At 32.1% G+C, this 16216-nt stretch overlaps 3 protein-coding genes across 5 annotated transcripts; 2 read left to right on the top strand and 1 right to left on the bottom strand.

The window, feature by feature from the left end:
* The first annotated feature begins 4740 nt into the window (after positions 1-4740).
* On the top strand, positions 4741-5958 carry LOC115721954 (uncharacterized). The gene has a single exon (XM_030651065.2). The coding sequence runs from the start codon at positions 4910-4912 to the stop codon at positions 5477-5479; it is 570 nt and encodes a 189-aa protein (XP_030506925.1). The 5' UTR covers positions 4741-4909; the 3' UTR covers positions 5480-5958.
* Positions 5959-10492: 4534 nt separating this feature from the next.
* Positions 10493-14491, top strand: LOC115723135 (protein CDC73 homolog). 3 transcript variants are annotated; one of them, XM_061104068.1, is made up of 7 exons: positions 10494-11659; positions 11772-11854; positions 12005-12113; positions 12191-12607; positions 12718-13053; positions 13172-13283; positions 13383-14491. In XM_061104068.1, the coding sequence occupies exons 1-3, from the start codon at positions 10591-10593 to the stop codon at positions 12095-12097; spliced, it is 1245 nt and encodes a 414-aa protein (XP_060960051.1). In that variant the 5' UTR covers positions 10494-10590; the 3' UTR covers positions 12098-12113; positions 12191-12607; positions 12718-13053; positions 13172-13283; positions 13383-14491. The 3 variants fall into 3 exon arrangements, with proteins under 3 accessions (XP_060960049.1, XP_060960051.1, XP_060960050.1); XM_061104067.1 differs by having other exon boundaries at positions 12715-13053; XM_061104066.1 differs by lacking the exons at positions 12718-13053; positions 13172-13283; positions 13383-14491 and having other exon boundaries at positions 10493-11659; positions 11772-12607.
* On the bottom strand, positions 12724-14032 carry LOC115723136 (non-specific lipid transfer protein GPI-anchored 5). Its single transcript, XM_030652568.2, has 3 exons — positions 13372-14032; positions 13199-13261; positions 12724-13074 (listed from the first exon to the last, which is right to left on the bottom strand). The coding sequence occupies exons 1-3, from the start codon at positions 13688-13690 to the stop codon at positions 12944-12946; spliced, it is 513 nt and encodes a 170-aa protein (XP_030508428.2). The 5' UTR covers positions 13691-14032; the 3' UTR covers positions 12724-12943.
* Positions 14492-16216: the final 1725 nt, after the last annotated feature.

Raw genomic sequence — 16216 nt, 5'->3', positions numbered from 1 at the left:
AAATCCTACATGGCGAGCTGATTGTGGATTTAAAAATGATTATTTGCAACAAATAGAGAGTATGTTATAGGCAAAATTATCAGGTTCTAACTTGAAGGCATCACCTCATATTGAATCACATATTAAGACTTTGAAGGAAAAGTATTCTTGTTTGGCAGAATTACTATTATTAAGTGGTTTCAATTGGGATGAAGTACATAGTACGTTAGTGTGTGAGAAAAGTGTATTTGATGAGTATGTGAAGGTAAAGATATACTATAATTATAAATATATATGTGTAAATATGTAAATGTTGCTTATTTATGAGAACATAGTCTTAATATGCTTTAATTTGTGAATGTACAGAAACGAAAAGATGCAAGTGGTTTATATGGAAAATCATTCCCTTATTACCACAAGCTAGCATAAATATATGGACAAGATCGTGCTACTGGGGCAAATGCTGGTAATGCATATGATGATGAAGAAGAAATATGTCATGATGATGCAACTGGTGTGGAATTTAGAGTTGATGATAACATAAATGATGTTGGAGATGATGAAGAAATAGATGAGTTTGATGGTATCTCAAATACTCAACAACCAACTAATATGTGTCGACGTAGATCTACTGAGAGTACTACTAATAATCAAAAGTATGGTAAGAATAAAAAATCTAAGGTTATCGATAGTATTTCTACAAATATTGGTGTATTGGCAGAATCTGTATCTGAAATTGTCCCGAAACTTCAAGGATTGATAGATGCATTATCAGATAAGAATGTAATTGAGATGCAAGACAATTTATACACAAAAATAAGCAAGATCGAAGGTCTTACTGTAATGCAATGTATTCGAGCAACCAACATATTAGTTAAAGAACCTGCATTGATGCGAGTATTTTATGCAATATCAGATGAGATAAAAAATACAATACATTATGAATTTGTTGCAAAACGATGCATAATCATATAATCATTAGATATTTGCATTTTTGTTGAACATATTTGAACATCATTATTTTTATTATTTTTTTTTTTTTGTAAGGAGCTTAATTTAATATTTAGTTATTTTTTTTATTCCAATAAAATGTTTATGGTTTTTTTTTTATGGAGTAATATTATGTTTGTTTATGAAATTTATTAAATCTTTAATAAATATTTTTTAATTATATTTAACGTTCGCAATTGTAATATTAATTATAGTATATATTTATTTATGAATTTATTTAGTTAATTTTATAATAAATAAATTAAAAATAAATATTTACTATGAAGGGTAATTTAGTTAAGTTAAAGTATTCCGATTATTTTTTCTTAAACAAAATTAAATGATTTTGATTCCCTTTCTAGACAATTTAGTAAACAACATAATAAGGTAATAATTCCGATTGTTAAACTTTTTATTCCTTTTGATTTCTCCTATTCATTTATTCCGATTCCAAGAATAAAATAAAGAATTGATTTTGTGATAAATGAATATTTTATATTCTTTAAATCTGAACAAAATTAATTACGTAATATTCTATATATTGTTAGATTTTAATATTCATTACCCGATTTGATTTCTTGAATTAACTGTCAAAATATTCTGACAATTAATGTGGTGCAGATACTGATGGGTCTCGATCCCCGAGCTCCTCACTCATTCTGTTCATAACAGCAAAATTTCATCTAAATAGAATTGAGAGAGCGAAGAAGCCCAAACTCTAATACCAAAGCTATCGCAGGAATTGAAGCTCAAACATCAATAGCTAGAGGTATTTCGATCCTTTCATTGCATATACATTTCCATATATTTATAATTTATTCGTATTATTACATATTGTTCATATATATTGTATTTTCCTATTATATATTATAGTCTAACACTTAATCCACCTATACCTGGCCCTAAGGTAGTGTGTCCAATTTAATTATGTCACAGTCATTTTTTTTTTTTTTTGAAGATAAGACCCAAAGGTTACAAGAGAAAAGGAAAAGGGTCTTGGCTATTCCAACTCCAAGTGTTATCTAACCCTATGGACATTTGTGCCAAATTATGAGCTGCTGTATTCCCTTGCCGTTTAGTATGGTGAAGGGTTACAGTGGGGAACGAAGATAACAGCCGTCGAATTGCCAAAAATTGTAAGATTTTCATTTGTTGATTGCAAATCCGTGAGGAGGTTTTTGCAATCCACTTCTACCTGGTGGATGTTGATTCCTTTATCATAACACCATTTAAGAGCTTCCAACAAAGCCCATCCTTCCGCTGCTTGAGGATGCAGTTGTCCAATTCGATTGAAGGCTGTTGCTGCTAGAACTTTTCCTGCGTGATCACGAACTAATGCTCCCCCTCCTGTTCTATTCTGGCGAGAGGAAATTGCAGCATCCGTATTGAGCTTCAGAGATCCCACTGGTGGAGGCTCCCACTCCTGGAGGATTCTGTCTGAGGTCAGCTGGGTCTGTTTCCCACGCTTGTCTTGGGCAGCTTGATAAAATTCCAAGTAATCATGAGCTTCTTGCTCAATGGCCTCCGGTCTTGAATCTTGGTTCCTGAAAACAGTTGCATTTCTTGCATTCCAACACTTCCAAAGCATACAAAGAAATAGGTTAAACTCATCTTTGGAAAAATTGAGCTGTATTAATAAAAGAATATCGAAAATGTTCATGTGTTTGGTTTCTTTAAGGACAGATTTAAAAATCGAACCTGACCAAGCCTTCTTCATTTCCTTGCACTCAAACAAAGCATGCTGCACCGACTCAAAACAGAGAGAACATCTAGGACAAATAGGGGAACTAATACAATGCCTATGATAAAGATGGTCAGCAGTGGGGATGGAGTTTTGAGCTAACCTATAAACAAAATGTCTAATTTTGGGGGGGATTGGGAGACTCCAGAGGGATTTCCACCAACGGGTGAGGGTTTCCGTGTTTGAGGAAGAAGGTTGAGCCAAGTTAATGGCTTGTTTAGCAACATGGTAGCCTTTCCTAACCGAATAGTGTCCTGAAGTGGAGTGCTGCCAGAAGTAGGTGTCTGGTTGGGTGGGATCAGGGGGAGGGAGGGACAAAATGTCATTAATGGTGTCCTGCTGGAAGTGAGCTCGAAGAAGGGGGATATTCCAATCCCCGTTGGGGAGAAGGAGGGTGGATACATGAGTCAAAGAAGATGGGATTTGAGAAGGAAATACTCGATGGTTGGGAATCCAAGGATCAAAGATACTGGTGTTAGCCCCGTTGCCAATTCTTTTGCAAAGGCCCAATTTGAGAAGGGATTTGCCCCAATGAATGCTACGCCAGACATAAGAGGGATAATGGCCCAGGGATGAGTCTAAGAAAGGGGTTCTGGGGAAGTACTTGGCCTGAAAGAGCTGAGTAAGAAGTGGTGACTGATTGGTGTGAATTCTCCAAGCCTGCTTGGCAAGCATCGCTTGATTAAAAGGCTTAAGAGATCGAAAGCCTAAGCCCCCTATACTTTTAGAGTTACACAACAACTTCCAATTCTTCCAGTGAAGTTTGTGTTTACCGTCAGCTATTCCCCACCAAAAGTTTGCCATTTCTTTCTCTACAAAGTTGCAGAAAGAATCAGACAGTTTAAACACGGACATTGCATAGCTAGGAATAGCTTGGATCACCGCCTTTAGGAGAATTTCCTTTCCTCCCTTAGATAAAAATTTGCCATGCCATTTAGACAGATAAGACCAGATGCGATCCTTAAGGGAGTTGAAGGAAGAGCTTTTGGATCGGCCAAAACACTGGGGCAATCCAAGGTATTTGTCAAGGTGGTTTGTCATGGGGATTTGCATATAGTCTTGGATAAGAGTTTGATATGTGAGGCTTGTATTAGGGGAGAAAACCAGAGAGGATTTTTGAAAATTGACTTGTTGGCCAGAGATGTTTTGGTATTGGTCAAGGGCTTCTTTTATAGCATTACAAGCTTGGATGTTTGACCTACAAAATAGAATGCTATCATCCGCAAAAAGGAGATGGGAAATCTTAGGGGCTGAGCGAGTTATCTTTATACCAAAAGCTTCATCATGTCTTTCCGCACGTCTAAGAATAGATGAGAGACCCTCAGCACATATGAGAAAGAGATATGGGGAGAGAGGATCCCCTTGCCTGATTCCTCGAGATGGGGTGACAAGCCCTTGAGCTTGGCCATTGATGTTGAATTTGAAAGTGGTTGTGGTAATGCACGCCATGACCAGCTTTATGAACCTGCTAGGAAACTGAAATTTTTCCATCATTTTATGGAGAAATTTCCATTCCACTCGATCAAATGCCTTGGCCATGTCTAGCTTGACCGCCATCCAACTTTCTCTTCCTTGCTTTTTATTGTTAATGGAGTGCAGGATTTCCTGAGCCATAAGAATGTTGTCAGAGATGAGATGGCCTTTGAGGAAGGCACTTTGATTTGGGGAAATCAAAGGGCTGAGAATAACCTTAAGCCTATTAGCCAAGATTTTCGAAATGATTTTATAAACAGTAGTACAAGTCACAGTCATTAGTATTTTACCTAAGGCCAAGTATATTAATTTATAAAAGCTTTACTTACTGTAGGATTCAAAGTTCCAACTAGTAATAATCACACAAAAGAGGCATTATGAAAGGATCTAATCATGCTTTTGGTCCATGCCAAAGACCAACACTTTTAACATTTTCATTTCAATTATTTGGTCAACCAAGGGGGCTTACAACAATTGTACAATATTGACAACACATGATATCTTATCTATATTATATTTATACATAATATACTTGTCCATTACTCCTGGTTAACTTAAAAGTGACATCTCCAAAAGGCACAATTTTGTCTCAATCTAATTTTCAACCTCTATTTCCAAGCAATTTCTTCGAACCATTATTTGGATGCCTAAGCATATAAATTCAAAGGAACCCTTCCTTCATCTTTGCCACTACTTATTGCAGTTTATTATAAAAATCCAATAAACATGGAGGAAAGTCCTAGCCAACAAGATCATGGAACTTGTTTCACAGAAGGTGACAATGGATTGTCGAAAATCTCCATCAACCTCAGGCCATTGAATGTTTCTGACATAGATGCTTTCATGGTATGGGCCACAGATAAAGAAGTGGCTCGTTTTTGCACTTGGGAACCTTACACCAGCAAAGAGGATGGCATAAATTTCATCAAGGATAAGGTAATCCCTCACCCTTGGTTCAGGGCAATCTGCATAAACGACACCCCAATAGGTGCCATTTCGGTGACCGCGAATTCGGGCAATGATAAATGCAGAGGAGAGCTTGGTTATGTTCTTGGGACCAAATATTGGGGTAAAGGAATTGCAACTGAGGCTGTGAAAATGGTTTCTGAGATAATATTCAAAGAATGGCCACATTTGGTGAGACTTGAGGCTTTGGTAGATGTGGAAAATATAGGCTCTCAAAGGGTTCTTGAGAAAGTTGGGTTTTTAAGAGAAGGGATTCTTAGGAAGTATATGTTGCTCAAAGGAAGGTATAGAGATATGGTGATGTTTAGTATCCTTTCTGGTTCACATTAATTCCAACACTTAATTACAATGTCTGGATTGGATTGGCTACTCATTTCTCTTTCCATTGTCACTATGTTACTTTAATTAATATTGAGATTTAAGGTTTGAATTCCTTGATGTGAGAGTGGTGGCTTTTCCTAGGTCTTTGAAACTTGTGGCTGACCTCCTTGCCGGTTGGTTGGGTTCGAGAGGAGAAGTTTGTGTCTCTTGCTTGTTTGAGAGAAGTGGCCCCTTTGCAGTTACTACTTTTGCTTAGTTTTGGATTTTGAATAAAGTTTGCTTCTCACCAAAAAAAAAAAAAAATCGTAAAAATCTGAATTTGCATTTGTTTCTACTTAATTGAATTTCAAGTCTAACATTAAATAATTGTAACCAGTTATGGAGGAAAAACGTGACCGGATTAGGATAGGGTTTATGGGTCACTTGTTGCTTTCTTGTCTACCAATGTATTAAATGCAGGAAATAATTGAATTAGAAAAGTGGTTATGTAATTTAGGTATCCCATGAATTTGTGATTAAAGCCAAGAAACGAAAAAAGTGAAGTAAACATTTTCTATATATGCTTTTACTCGTTAAAGGTTTGGTTTTATTTAGTTATCAACCATCACTAAAAATCTTTTTTATAATGACCGAAAAAAATATTTTCTATACATTACTAATTTAGGGTTGTTGACAGATTTATCCAGTATTGTGATTTTTTTTTTTTTTGAAAAATCAGAACAAAACTAGACCAAAAATGCTCAAACTAAATCAAGTTAAATAGGAGTTTTTATAAAATTATTGTATTTTGAGTAAAAATTTATAATTTTACTCTCACACGGAAATTTTTACAAAAATACTGTCCTTTTATAAAACGATCGTATAATAACAAAAAACAATAATTTAACGTAACAGTGGAACAACTATAAAATAATTGTGAAATAACAATGAAAACTTAACACAGTGCACAGTATTTTTGAAAAAAAATAACAGTATTTTTGAAAAAAATTATACCCCCAGTAAAAAAAAATGAAAAATTTCAATATTTGATGTAAAAACTCCATTTAAATATCTTAAGAGCATCTCTAGTAATATGCTATAAATAGGGTGTAAATAAAAATTAGATTTTATACCATTTTTATATTGTCTTTTTTTATTTTTACCCTCTTTTTTAAAACCTATTATTTTTACACACTTTACTGATTTTACCCCTGTTACCTCAATATAGTCTCTATGTGACTCTCTTATGTCATGGTATTTTGGGTACAATACATATAAAAAGAGGTATATTTCAATTAAATATAAAATTAGAGGTAGATTTGACTAATTGATAAATAAAAAAGGTATTTTTCAATATACCCCGTAAATATATTTTTTAGCTCATATTCATAAAATCAACTCCAATAGTGGTGTCAAATATACTCTAAATTTCACACTTGTTAAAAATTGTGCTAAATTTGGCACAAAATATAGCATGAGCAAAACTTTATACTACAATTAATATCACTTATTCATTTACTTTTTTACCACTCATTAATGTTTGATAATTTTTTACATTTTATTCATATATTTAATGAGATTTTTATACACTTTCAATCAAAATTTGATACATTTGTTTGAATTTTTTACACTTTTCTATTAAAAATAAAGTTAATTTATCCATAATGTATTAAAGCACAATTGTTAAATTTGGGCCAAATATAATATGAGAAAATTACACTACATACCTCTTTTAAATAGATGCCCTTAATTTTTATCGGGTTAATTTCACAAATGCACAAAAATAACAAAAAAATAACAAAAACACGGTTTCACGGAATTTTAAATATTTTTACAATTTTTTTGATTTTATTTACATAAAATACGGTCTTTTTATATTGAAATTTTGTTCATTTGTTGTTAATTTTTTGTTATCTGTATGTTATTTTTTGTTGTTATTTTCATGTTACTTTTATGTTGTTTTCTTCTTGATTTTATGTTGTTTTTGTGTTATTTTTTTGGAAAACCATAAAAATGTAAAAAAAAAAAAAAACATTCTTTGAACGTAAAAATGTATATATTTTACAAAAAATGGTGCATTATGTAATTATTCTATTTTTATATCCACTTTCAAAATTTATTATGTTTATCTCTTTTTTTAATCATTCTATCAATTTTACTCTTATCATTTCACGATAATCTCTATTCTTCTCTAACTAAAATTTTGCTCTAACTTTTCCACAAACCTACACATCTATCTCCAAAAAACACAATCTATTATGTTTGAAATTGTGTCTTGGTTATGTGAGGGTGTGAGGATAATTTAAGTACAAATACTCATTAAAAAAAGTATATTTAAATTGAATTTTATTTAAATATAAATTTGATTAATGTATTAAAATAAATGGTATTCTTCAACTTTTTCCATATAATATTGACTCAATTTTAATCAAATTTAACTCAAATTTTACATCACTTATTGGAGATGATTTAAGAACATAATCATTTAGTTCGAAATCATAATGTATATTTCATAATTTTTAAAATTTTATTTGGAGTATTGTTGTTTTAATTTAAAGTTTACAATACATAAATAAGTACATAAATAATAATGAAAAAGTTACTCTCTAAATAATATAAAGTAAATATCACTGTTCAATATAGTTTCATAACAAATTGGCAAATATTGTAATGATTATGCCAAATATCAATATTTTTATATATATATATATATATATATATTGGGTAATACTATGGTAGGACCTAGCAAAAGTTCTCTACCGGTAGGAAACTTTTTTTTTTATCGTTGATTTTAGATCTTGTGGTTATTATAATGTAAGGTATATACTCTTACTATAAAACTGCTTGTATACGATTAAAATTTTATACATATTATAATAACATTTAATAATATATTTATTTTAAAAAATAAAATAATATTAATAATTAAAAAATTAATTTAAATTATTTGTATATATATATTTATTTTAAAAAATTCTTCTAATGTAGGATCGCTTAAATGATTTTAGATGCTTTTTAATTGGAACCGTACCAACTTGCTTCTCCTAAGCTCAATTTTTTTGGCAGAAAAAATAATATTTAACCGAATTAATTAATTTTTTTTTGATAAGTGGTGTCTCAAAAGAGCAGCCAAACAACAACAGGATAAAAACCACTAAAAAAACAGTCAATATATAACATCAGAACTACACACAGCCTATAAGCAAAACAAAGAAAAGACTAGGTGTAAACATAAAAAAAATCAGTAGTAAATTATGAAAAGCCAAAAACAAAAAATGAGTTTAGAAAAAATAATTTTTTTTTTTTTGAAAATAAATACCAATATAAAAATAATTCAAAGTAACTTTTAAAAAAATAATAATAATTCAAAATAAAAATTAATAAATTTTTTAATTATTAATTTTATTATTTAAAAAATAAATATCATTAAATATTATTATAATAGGTATAAAGTTTAATCGTATACAAGCAGTCCTATCGTAAGAGTATACACCTTACATCATAATAATTACATGATCTAAAATCAATGGTTTAAAAAAGTTCCCTACCGGTAGGAAACTTTTGCTAGGTCCTACCATAGTCTTGTCCTATATATATATATTTATATATATATAAATTCACATAATGATTAAAATTACAAAAGTATTTACGATATTAATATTTGTAATTGGCATAGGAACTTTTTCAAACCATAATAATTCATTGTTTAATTGAAGGGTATGTTTTGTCAAACCATGAGCTGCAGAAGTAAACAAGCTATATGAGACAAAACTGCATCCAGAAATTTAAATAATAAAACTATAACATCCTCAAATAACACACAAAAAAAGCTAAAGTTTCATCTTGTAAAACTAAAAAACTACATGAAATTGTTAGAACATTGTGAATTAGCCCTAATTAATTTAAGAGAATCAAACAATAGAATATAAATTAGCGGAAGCGTACAAGAGTCCATTGAATCATTTGTAAAAAGGGTATGATCTTTCAATTTGCATCAAAAACCTTTGAAGCCTTATTTTCTTGATGATAGGGATTCGGGATTCTTAAAAATACGATACGATGCAAATGGGGACCATTACCTGTTATATTACTAATTGTTAAAACAGTTAGTAATATTTATTAACTATTTCTAATTTAGCCCCTTATCAAATCAGAAATTATCTAATTGGTATCCACATATAAAAATCATAAAAATTATACTCTTAAGTCATAAACTTTATTTCAAAATAAATCACATAAATTTGACTTAAAAATTTGATGACCTAACACACATTTTATATACAATTGTGACTCTAATAAATTTCTAATAAAAACATCTCAAAACAAACACCAAAAAATAAATTGTCTTAGAATATCAATTTACAAATAAAATAATATATCAATAAAATATTAAATTTTTATACTCTATCACTTGATTCAACGGATCTCACACTATTCCCCCTGAAGTTCTTAAAAAAAAAGCTCTTGCCTACCTTTAGGAATTCCATCACCACACTAACAAACAAACGGTCTCTAACAGACATGGCAGCCACTTTCTATTGGTATGTTAAAACTTAATGTTAATGTCTCAATTGACTATGAGGGGTGTGATGGGTATCAGAGGTATTGTTCGAGACTATAATAGTATTGTGATTGTTGCTATTTCCGAGCCCATTAAAGGGTGCTTACATGTTAAATAAATTAAAGTTAAAAGTATTTCAGCTTGCTTACAATGGTTGAAGTCTATATCATTGAAACAAATACTCTTATTGTTTCGCAAAGTATTAATGTCTATCACAAATATTATAGTTGATTTAATGACTTGATTCTCGATGTAATTTATTAGATATCCTCTTTTCTAGTTATTTCTTTACCGTATGTCATAAGACTACGAACTTTTCGACTCTTAATCTTGCTAAATATGCTCGTAGGATGGATTCTATAATCATACTATTATTGTAAATGAATTTATTCATTAATATTATAATAGCTTTCTCTAAAAAAAAAATCTAATAGTTCTTTTATTTTCATTTATTTAAAAAGGACTAAATTGATAAAGAGGTTGAAATTTGAAACTAACGACCCATTTATACTAAAACTCGATAAATTTCAAGAACACTCTCGTGTCTTTGTTTGTGCTACTTCGAATCTGTCTCACAGCCATGGACCCTCTATCAGCTTTGCGAGAATACACCATTAGAGGCGAGCTCGATAAGATCATTCGATACAACGATGAGTTCCGTTTTGGTTCGGATTATAGCTGCCCTTGTTCTACTCCGACCGCTTACCGATCCAAACAAGGCAATCTCTATACCCTCGATACCTTAGTTTATTACATCAAAAACCATCATGTGAAGCACACCGAGTACATCCAGCACGCTCGCACGCAGGGCGTCCAAACTGTCACCTTCCCCGATCGAAAGCCCCTACTTGATTACCTTACTGGTAAAGTCTCCACTTCCGATTCTATCGAATTTCTCGTCCCCCAAAACCCTAGATTTCCCGATTTGCCCCTTCCTTCGATCGACGAATACCGTCCGGACGATGCTGTTGTTGCTGGTTCGAACGACGTCGTTGAGCCTGGCCTTGTTGATGATAGACCTAGGGTTTTTGGGGAGCCCGAGAGGGTCGACTATATGGCGTTGATTAGATCGAGCGAGCGACCACTAAAGGACCGTGAAGCTTTGTTGGAGAGCAAAGGTAGGAATTTTCATAGTGTTCTGTTGGCTTCGACGCGGCGCGAGGAGGAACGACAGCGTATCGAGTCGCAGCAGAGGAAAGATGGGTTGGTGGCTAAGAGTCGGCTTATGACCGCCGACGACAGAGGTATGGGTGGCTACGGTGATGAAATGGGTTACGACCCTAACCCGAAACCGAAGATGCATATGAAGGGAGGCAAAATTGGGGAAGGGGTTCCAATAATTTTAGTGCCGAGTGCGTTTCAGACTCTGATTACGATGTACAATGTGAAGGAGTTTTTGGAAGATGGGGTTTATATACCAACTGATGTAAAGGCGAAGCAGATGAAGGGACTGAAACCAGATTGTGTAACAGTACAGAAGAAGTTCAGTAGGGATAGGGACAGGGTGGTGACTGCCTATGAGGTTAGGGACAAGCCCTCTGCTTTGAAGGCTGAGGATTGGGATCGAGTTGTGGCAGTTTTTGTTTTGGGAAAGGATTGGCAATTCAAAGACTGGCCTTACAAGGACCATGTTGAAATTTTCAATAAAAGTGAGTTTGAGTTCCATTTTTTAAGTTGTCTTGTGATTTTGATTTTGCATCGGCATTTCTATTTGCTGTTTTGATATCACATTTCAGATAATTTGAGCTATTTTCTATGCAGTTAAGGGATTTTTTATGCGCTTTGAAGATGACAGTTTGGAATCGGCCAAGACTGTGAAGCAGTGGAATGTGAAGATTATCTCAGTAAGCATTCTGTTTTCCATTTTTGAACTGCTTATTTCCTTGATCTTTAGTACATTGAAGTTCTGCTTTCCAATTCACTTTCTTTGTGTGATTTCTATTCTTTTTTTTTTTTTGTTAAATTACACTTATATTTGGATTTTTACTGTGCAGATTAGTAAGAACAAACGGCATCAAGATAGAGCTGCAGCATTAGAGGTGTGGGATAGACTCGAAGAGTTTGTGCGATCACGTTCTCATTCTTGATGTGCACCAAGTTTAGGCGAGAAGACTGTACATTACTCATGCATTTTGTTTACTAATCAGGGACAGTGAGTAATATGTTTCATACTTTTCCAGGGCAATGAAATCAGTTGTGCCATGGTTGATGAGATTGTATCCACCGTACATGATACTGGGACAAGGGCCATAGTAGAGTGGCTTAGCCAAGGGTTGAGTGACAGGACATATTTTTTTCTTTCTTAGAACGAAAAACGCTTTTCTTTGTTTGGAAAAAAAAAAACAAGTAATTGATCTCATAGATTGTTTGGTCCGTTTTAAGCTTTGACTGCTTCAGGCAAGTTGGCACTTGAAGAAAGCCACATACGAGTGAGTCAAGTTGCAGAGTACATGATCACTCGATGGACTCTTCAATCAACCATTTGTTTGTTCTGATTACCAAGTTTTCCCCAATTGTAGCTCTCATTGTATCCCAGAGCATTTTCCAAGTTTCTGGGGTGTCCTCATATTATCGGAATGAGATACTTCAATTCTAAAGTAGTGCCTCTTTAAGGTTTATCACCCTTATTTAACTTTTAGATTTGTTGGTTCATTACTGAATGCTTATTATATTTATTTTTTTAATGTACTATATAATATTTCAGCAGCCAATGTAAGTCGCAAACCACAACACTTTTATTAAATATAGAAGAGAGTATGCATCAACTGGTCTCTTCAGTAAATACAAAACAATGATAAACCCTAAGTAGGGTTTCAAAATAAATAACACTGCACACCTCTCTAAATCTAGATCAGAACAAATGAAGAATACAATCACAACATCTATGTATAAGAGTTCTGGGAACTCTGAAGTACAGACTAAACTGGAAAGAATCAGTGTGTTGCAAAGGCTGAAGTATATGCAGCCACAAGAAGAGCAAAGAAGAACATTGGAGTTGAAATCTTGATGGAACTTCCAGAAGATGTGCCATTATCAGTACTTGGTACGGTTTTAGATCCAGTTCCTACATATATTGATTCAATAAATGAGCTCCCATCATTCTAAAATTTGAAGGTTTTCATTCTTTTTTTTTTTTTTTTTTTTTTTTTTTAATTCTCTAGCTAAAATTTTCAAGAACATTTATGTACCTGAAGAAGTGTTTGGAGTATCTGAAACTGGTGTTCCTGCTGGAGAGTCTGATGGAGAAGCAGCTGTCACACATGATTTGAACAGGTTAGTATCAGATTACTAGTATTATTATGGTACCAGAAGCTTTCATAGAGTATGACCATACAGATTATTGTTTTATATTAACACTCACCTCCATTGCAGCGGCTAAGTGGAGGAGTCTGGACATTGCAGGCACCAGGGAGTGCCAAAGCCTGAGTTTGATTAATATTAATGCCTAGTGAAGAGCCACCGCCATTGAGGACCTGACACAAGCACTGTGGCTCAGAGCGGACTACTGTGGCGAGCTGAGAGCAGCATCCTGAAGATGGACTGGAGGAATTTCCGGTGATGTAGTTCAGGCATGGTGACATGCCCACCAGTGCATTAGTACAACTCTGCTGTGCAGCCACCATTGCCCAACACGATGTGGCTAGTACAACAGCAAGGATGAAGAAACTTCTTTGTGCCATTCTTTTAAGATTGGTTTTTTCTTGAATATAGAAAAAGCTCAAAGCGCCAATAAGAGTTGTATGTTCTGATGGTGTTTAATTGGTTTGTCCAGGTTGAGAATTAGAAGAGACGTGAGTGGCTTTTGTAGGGAAATGGGAAGAGGAAAGAGACAAAAGAAAGGATGGGGTATATTGGTGACCAACTCTTCCTACTTCTGGTAAACGAGTACCTGTTTGAAACCTCAAAATATGTTGTGCTTGCAAGATGAATTTGACTTGATATGGAATTGATTTTGTGTTATTTTGATGGTCGGTTATACTGGTGAACGACTCATTCTAAACTATATATGAAATTCAATGTTTGGAGATTTACTTGGAATGAAAATGTTTTTAAGAAAAATTTGGTAATTTGAGCCACAAAGGTTGTTTAGTTAAAAGTCAGAAAGAATCTTAAGAAGATGGATAGAGCAGATAGAAGGGTGGTGCACTTACCCCGTCTGGAATATTGCATGGCTCCTTGTGACTGTGACATCTGTCCCTGCTTGATTGCTTCAGATGCAAATCTAAAAGTTGACTTCTCAGCTTTCATAGACACCTGTAAAAGATCATTCCACCTATGCTTGGCTCCATCCATCGGGCTAGACTGAGACCTTAACGGGCGGTTCGCCCCGTTTTAGCCGGGCTGTAGTGGAAATAGGATTGGAGAGTTTTGTCAATATCAAATAGGATAAAATGGGTTTTTGGTGTTGTGTTCTTCTGTAACAGTTATCGTTAACTGTTATTGAACTTATCTTTTATATAAATAAAACTGAAAACATTTAATCTGAGGGTACCGACCTGTTTCATTTAAGCAAATACCAAAGTTGAAGCAAGAACCATAAATATAAATAAGGTAATTTGTCTACGAATGAGAACCATCAGCTGAATGAGATTTCAACTAAAAGAAAATGCTTTTCACTGAAGATTGAATAAACTCTTTTGCAGTGGATCAACAATACATCAGTGGTTATTGTCTTATCGAAAACTTTCACTGAAGCTAAATTGTGACGTAATGGTGGAAACTTTTTTTTATGTCATGACTTTGTACCTGTAAGCTATGTAATTCTGATTTTGAAAATGTAATATTTGGCTTATTTTCCTATTTTTATTTTACTTGTGGAGTTGGAATACTTTATTTTTTTAGAAAGGTAGCATAATTTGGCACATAATTTCCATAAAATAACATAAACATAATTTGAGAAATTATTTTTTTTATTGATCACTACCTTTAATTTGCAATTAATCCATCATTTTAATGAAAGAAGAAAATTATTGAAATAAAGTTGCGATGGCGTGTGAGATTTACCAGCATAGCTCATAATAACATTTTGGGTAAAAATTATTTTGGACGATATATTTTTATGAAAGTTATTAATTGGACCATCTATTTTATTAAATGATATAATGGACCATGTATTTTTTAAAATTGTACAAATATGATCTTGAATTGATTTTTTTATCAAAATAAAACTTAATAATAATGCAATTTAGAGATGTTATGACAAAACTGATTATATTTTCTGTATCTGTTCGTGTTAGAAATTGTCTTAAAGTCGATTATATTAAAAAATAAAATTATTGAAAATTAAGCTCAGGATCATATTTTTACTATTTTAAAAAATATAGGATTTATTTTGTCATTTAACAAAACAACGGGCCTAATTAAAAAATTTTACAAAACACAAGATCCAAAATAGTATTTACTAGAGTTTATAAGCATTGTTACTTAAAGAGTAAGTGGGACATGCAGAATTGAGTTTCTTCTTTTATAAATCAAGTTCTCATTCAGGATATCATATTGTAACAAAATCTAATGACCTATATATCCATTAAAAATTGATATTGAGACACTCTCAAATTATATACAATTTTTATGCAATCATATATAATTAATTTCAACTATATAATTAAAGAGTCAAAAAAATTTGGGAGTGAACAATTTTTTAATTTTGTATAAGTTATAATTATAATTTTTTTAGGAATTATTTCACAAATACACAAAAATAATAAAAAAATTACAAAAAAAAAAAAATGTAGTTTCACGGAATTAGAAATATTTTGACGATTTTTTTTATTTTATTTATAAAAAAATACAGTATTTTTATGTTGTATTTTTGTTAATTTGTTATTAATTTTTTATTATCTGTATATTATTTTTTGTTGTTTTTTTAATGTTATTTAAATGTCATTTTCATATTATTTTTATGTAATTTTTTTTATTATTTTTCGTATTATTTTTATAAAAAACTGTAAAAATGTGAAAAAAAAAAATTAAATATAAAAATATAATTTTTTTACAAAAAAAAAATAGTACCTTATAATTATCCCTTTTTTTATATGTCTATGTATATTATAATTATTGTGTACTCTTAATAAATTTTTAAGAAACTTTAATAATTTATTGTGTCCAATAAGGTTTTTTGTTTATAAGTTTATGAAATGTGTTGATTGAAATTAGATTTCAACACAATAAGGTTTTTAATTTTTATAACTTTTTGAATCTTCATG

This window comes from Cannabis sativa, chromosome 9 (genome assembly GCF_029168945.1).
Source record: "Cannabis sativa cultivar Pink pepper isolate KNU-18-1 chromosome 9, ASM2916894v1, whole genome shotgun sequence".
Classification (NCBI taxonomy): domain Eukaryota; kingdom Viridiplantae; phylum Streptophyta; class Magnoliopsida; order Rosales; family Cannabaceae; genus Cannabis; species Cannabis sativa.
Note: the sequence above shows the minus strand (reverse complement) of the source record. Positions and strands in the feature narration are given on the sequence as shown.

Coding starts and splice junctions, on each gene's coding strand:
- LOC115723136 (XM_030652568.2), bottom strand. CDS start 13,690: ATGGCACAAAGAAGTTTCTTCATCCTTGCTGTTGTACTAGCCACATCG. Junction 13,262..13,371: donor ACTTAGCCGCTGCAATGGAG/GTGAGTGTTAAT, acceptor CATGTGTGACAG/CTGCTTCTCCATCAGACTCT. Junction 13,075..13,198: donor TACTCCAAACACTTCTTCAG/GTACATAAATGT, acceptor CAATATATGTAG/GAACTGGATCTAAAACCGTA.
- LOC115723135 (XM_061104066.1), top strand. CDS start 10,591: ATGGACCCTCTATCAGCTTTGCGAGAATACACCATTAGAGGCGAGCTC. Junction 11,660..11,771: donor TGTTGAAATTTTCAATAAAA/GTGAGTTTGAGT, acceptor TTTTCTATGCAG/TTAAGGGATTTTTTATGCGC.
- LOC115721954 (XM_030651065.2), top strand. CDS start 4,910: ATGGAGGAAAGTCCTAGCCAACAAGATCATGGAACTTGTTTCACAGAA.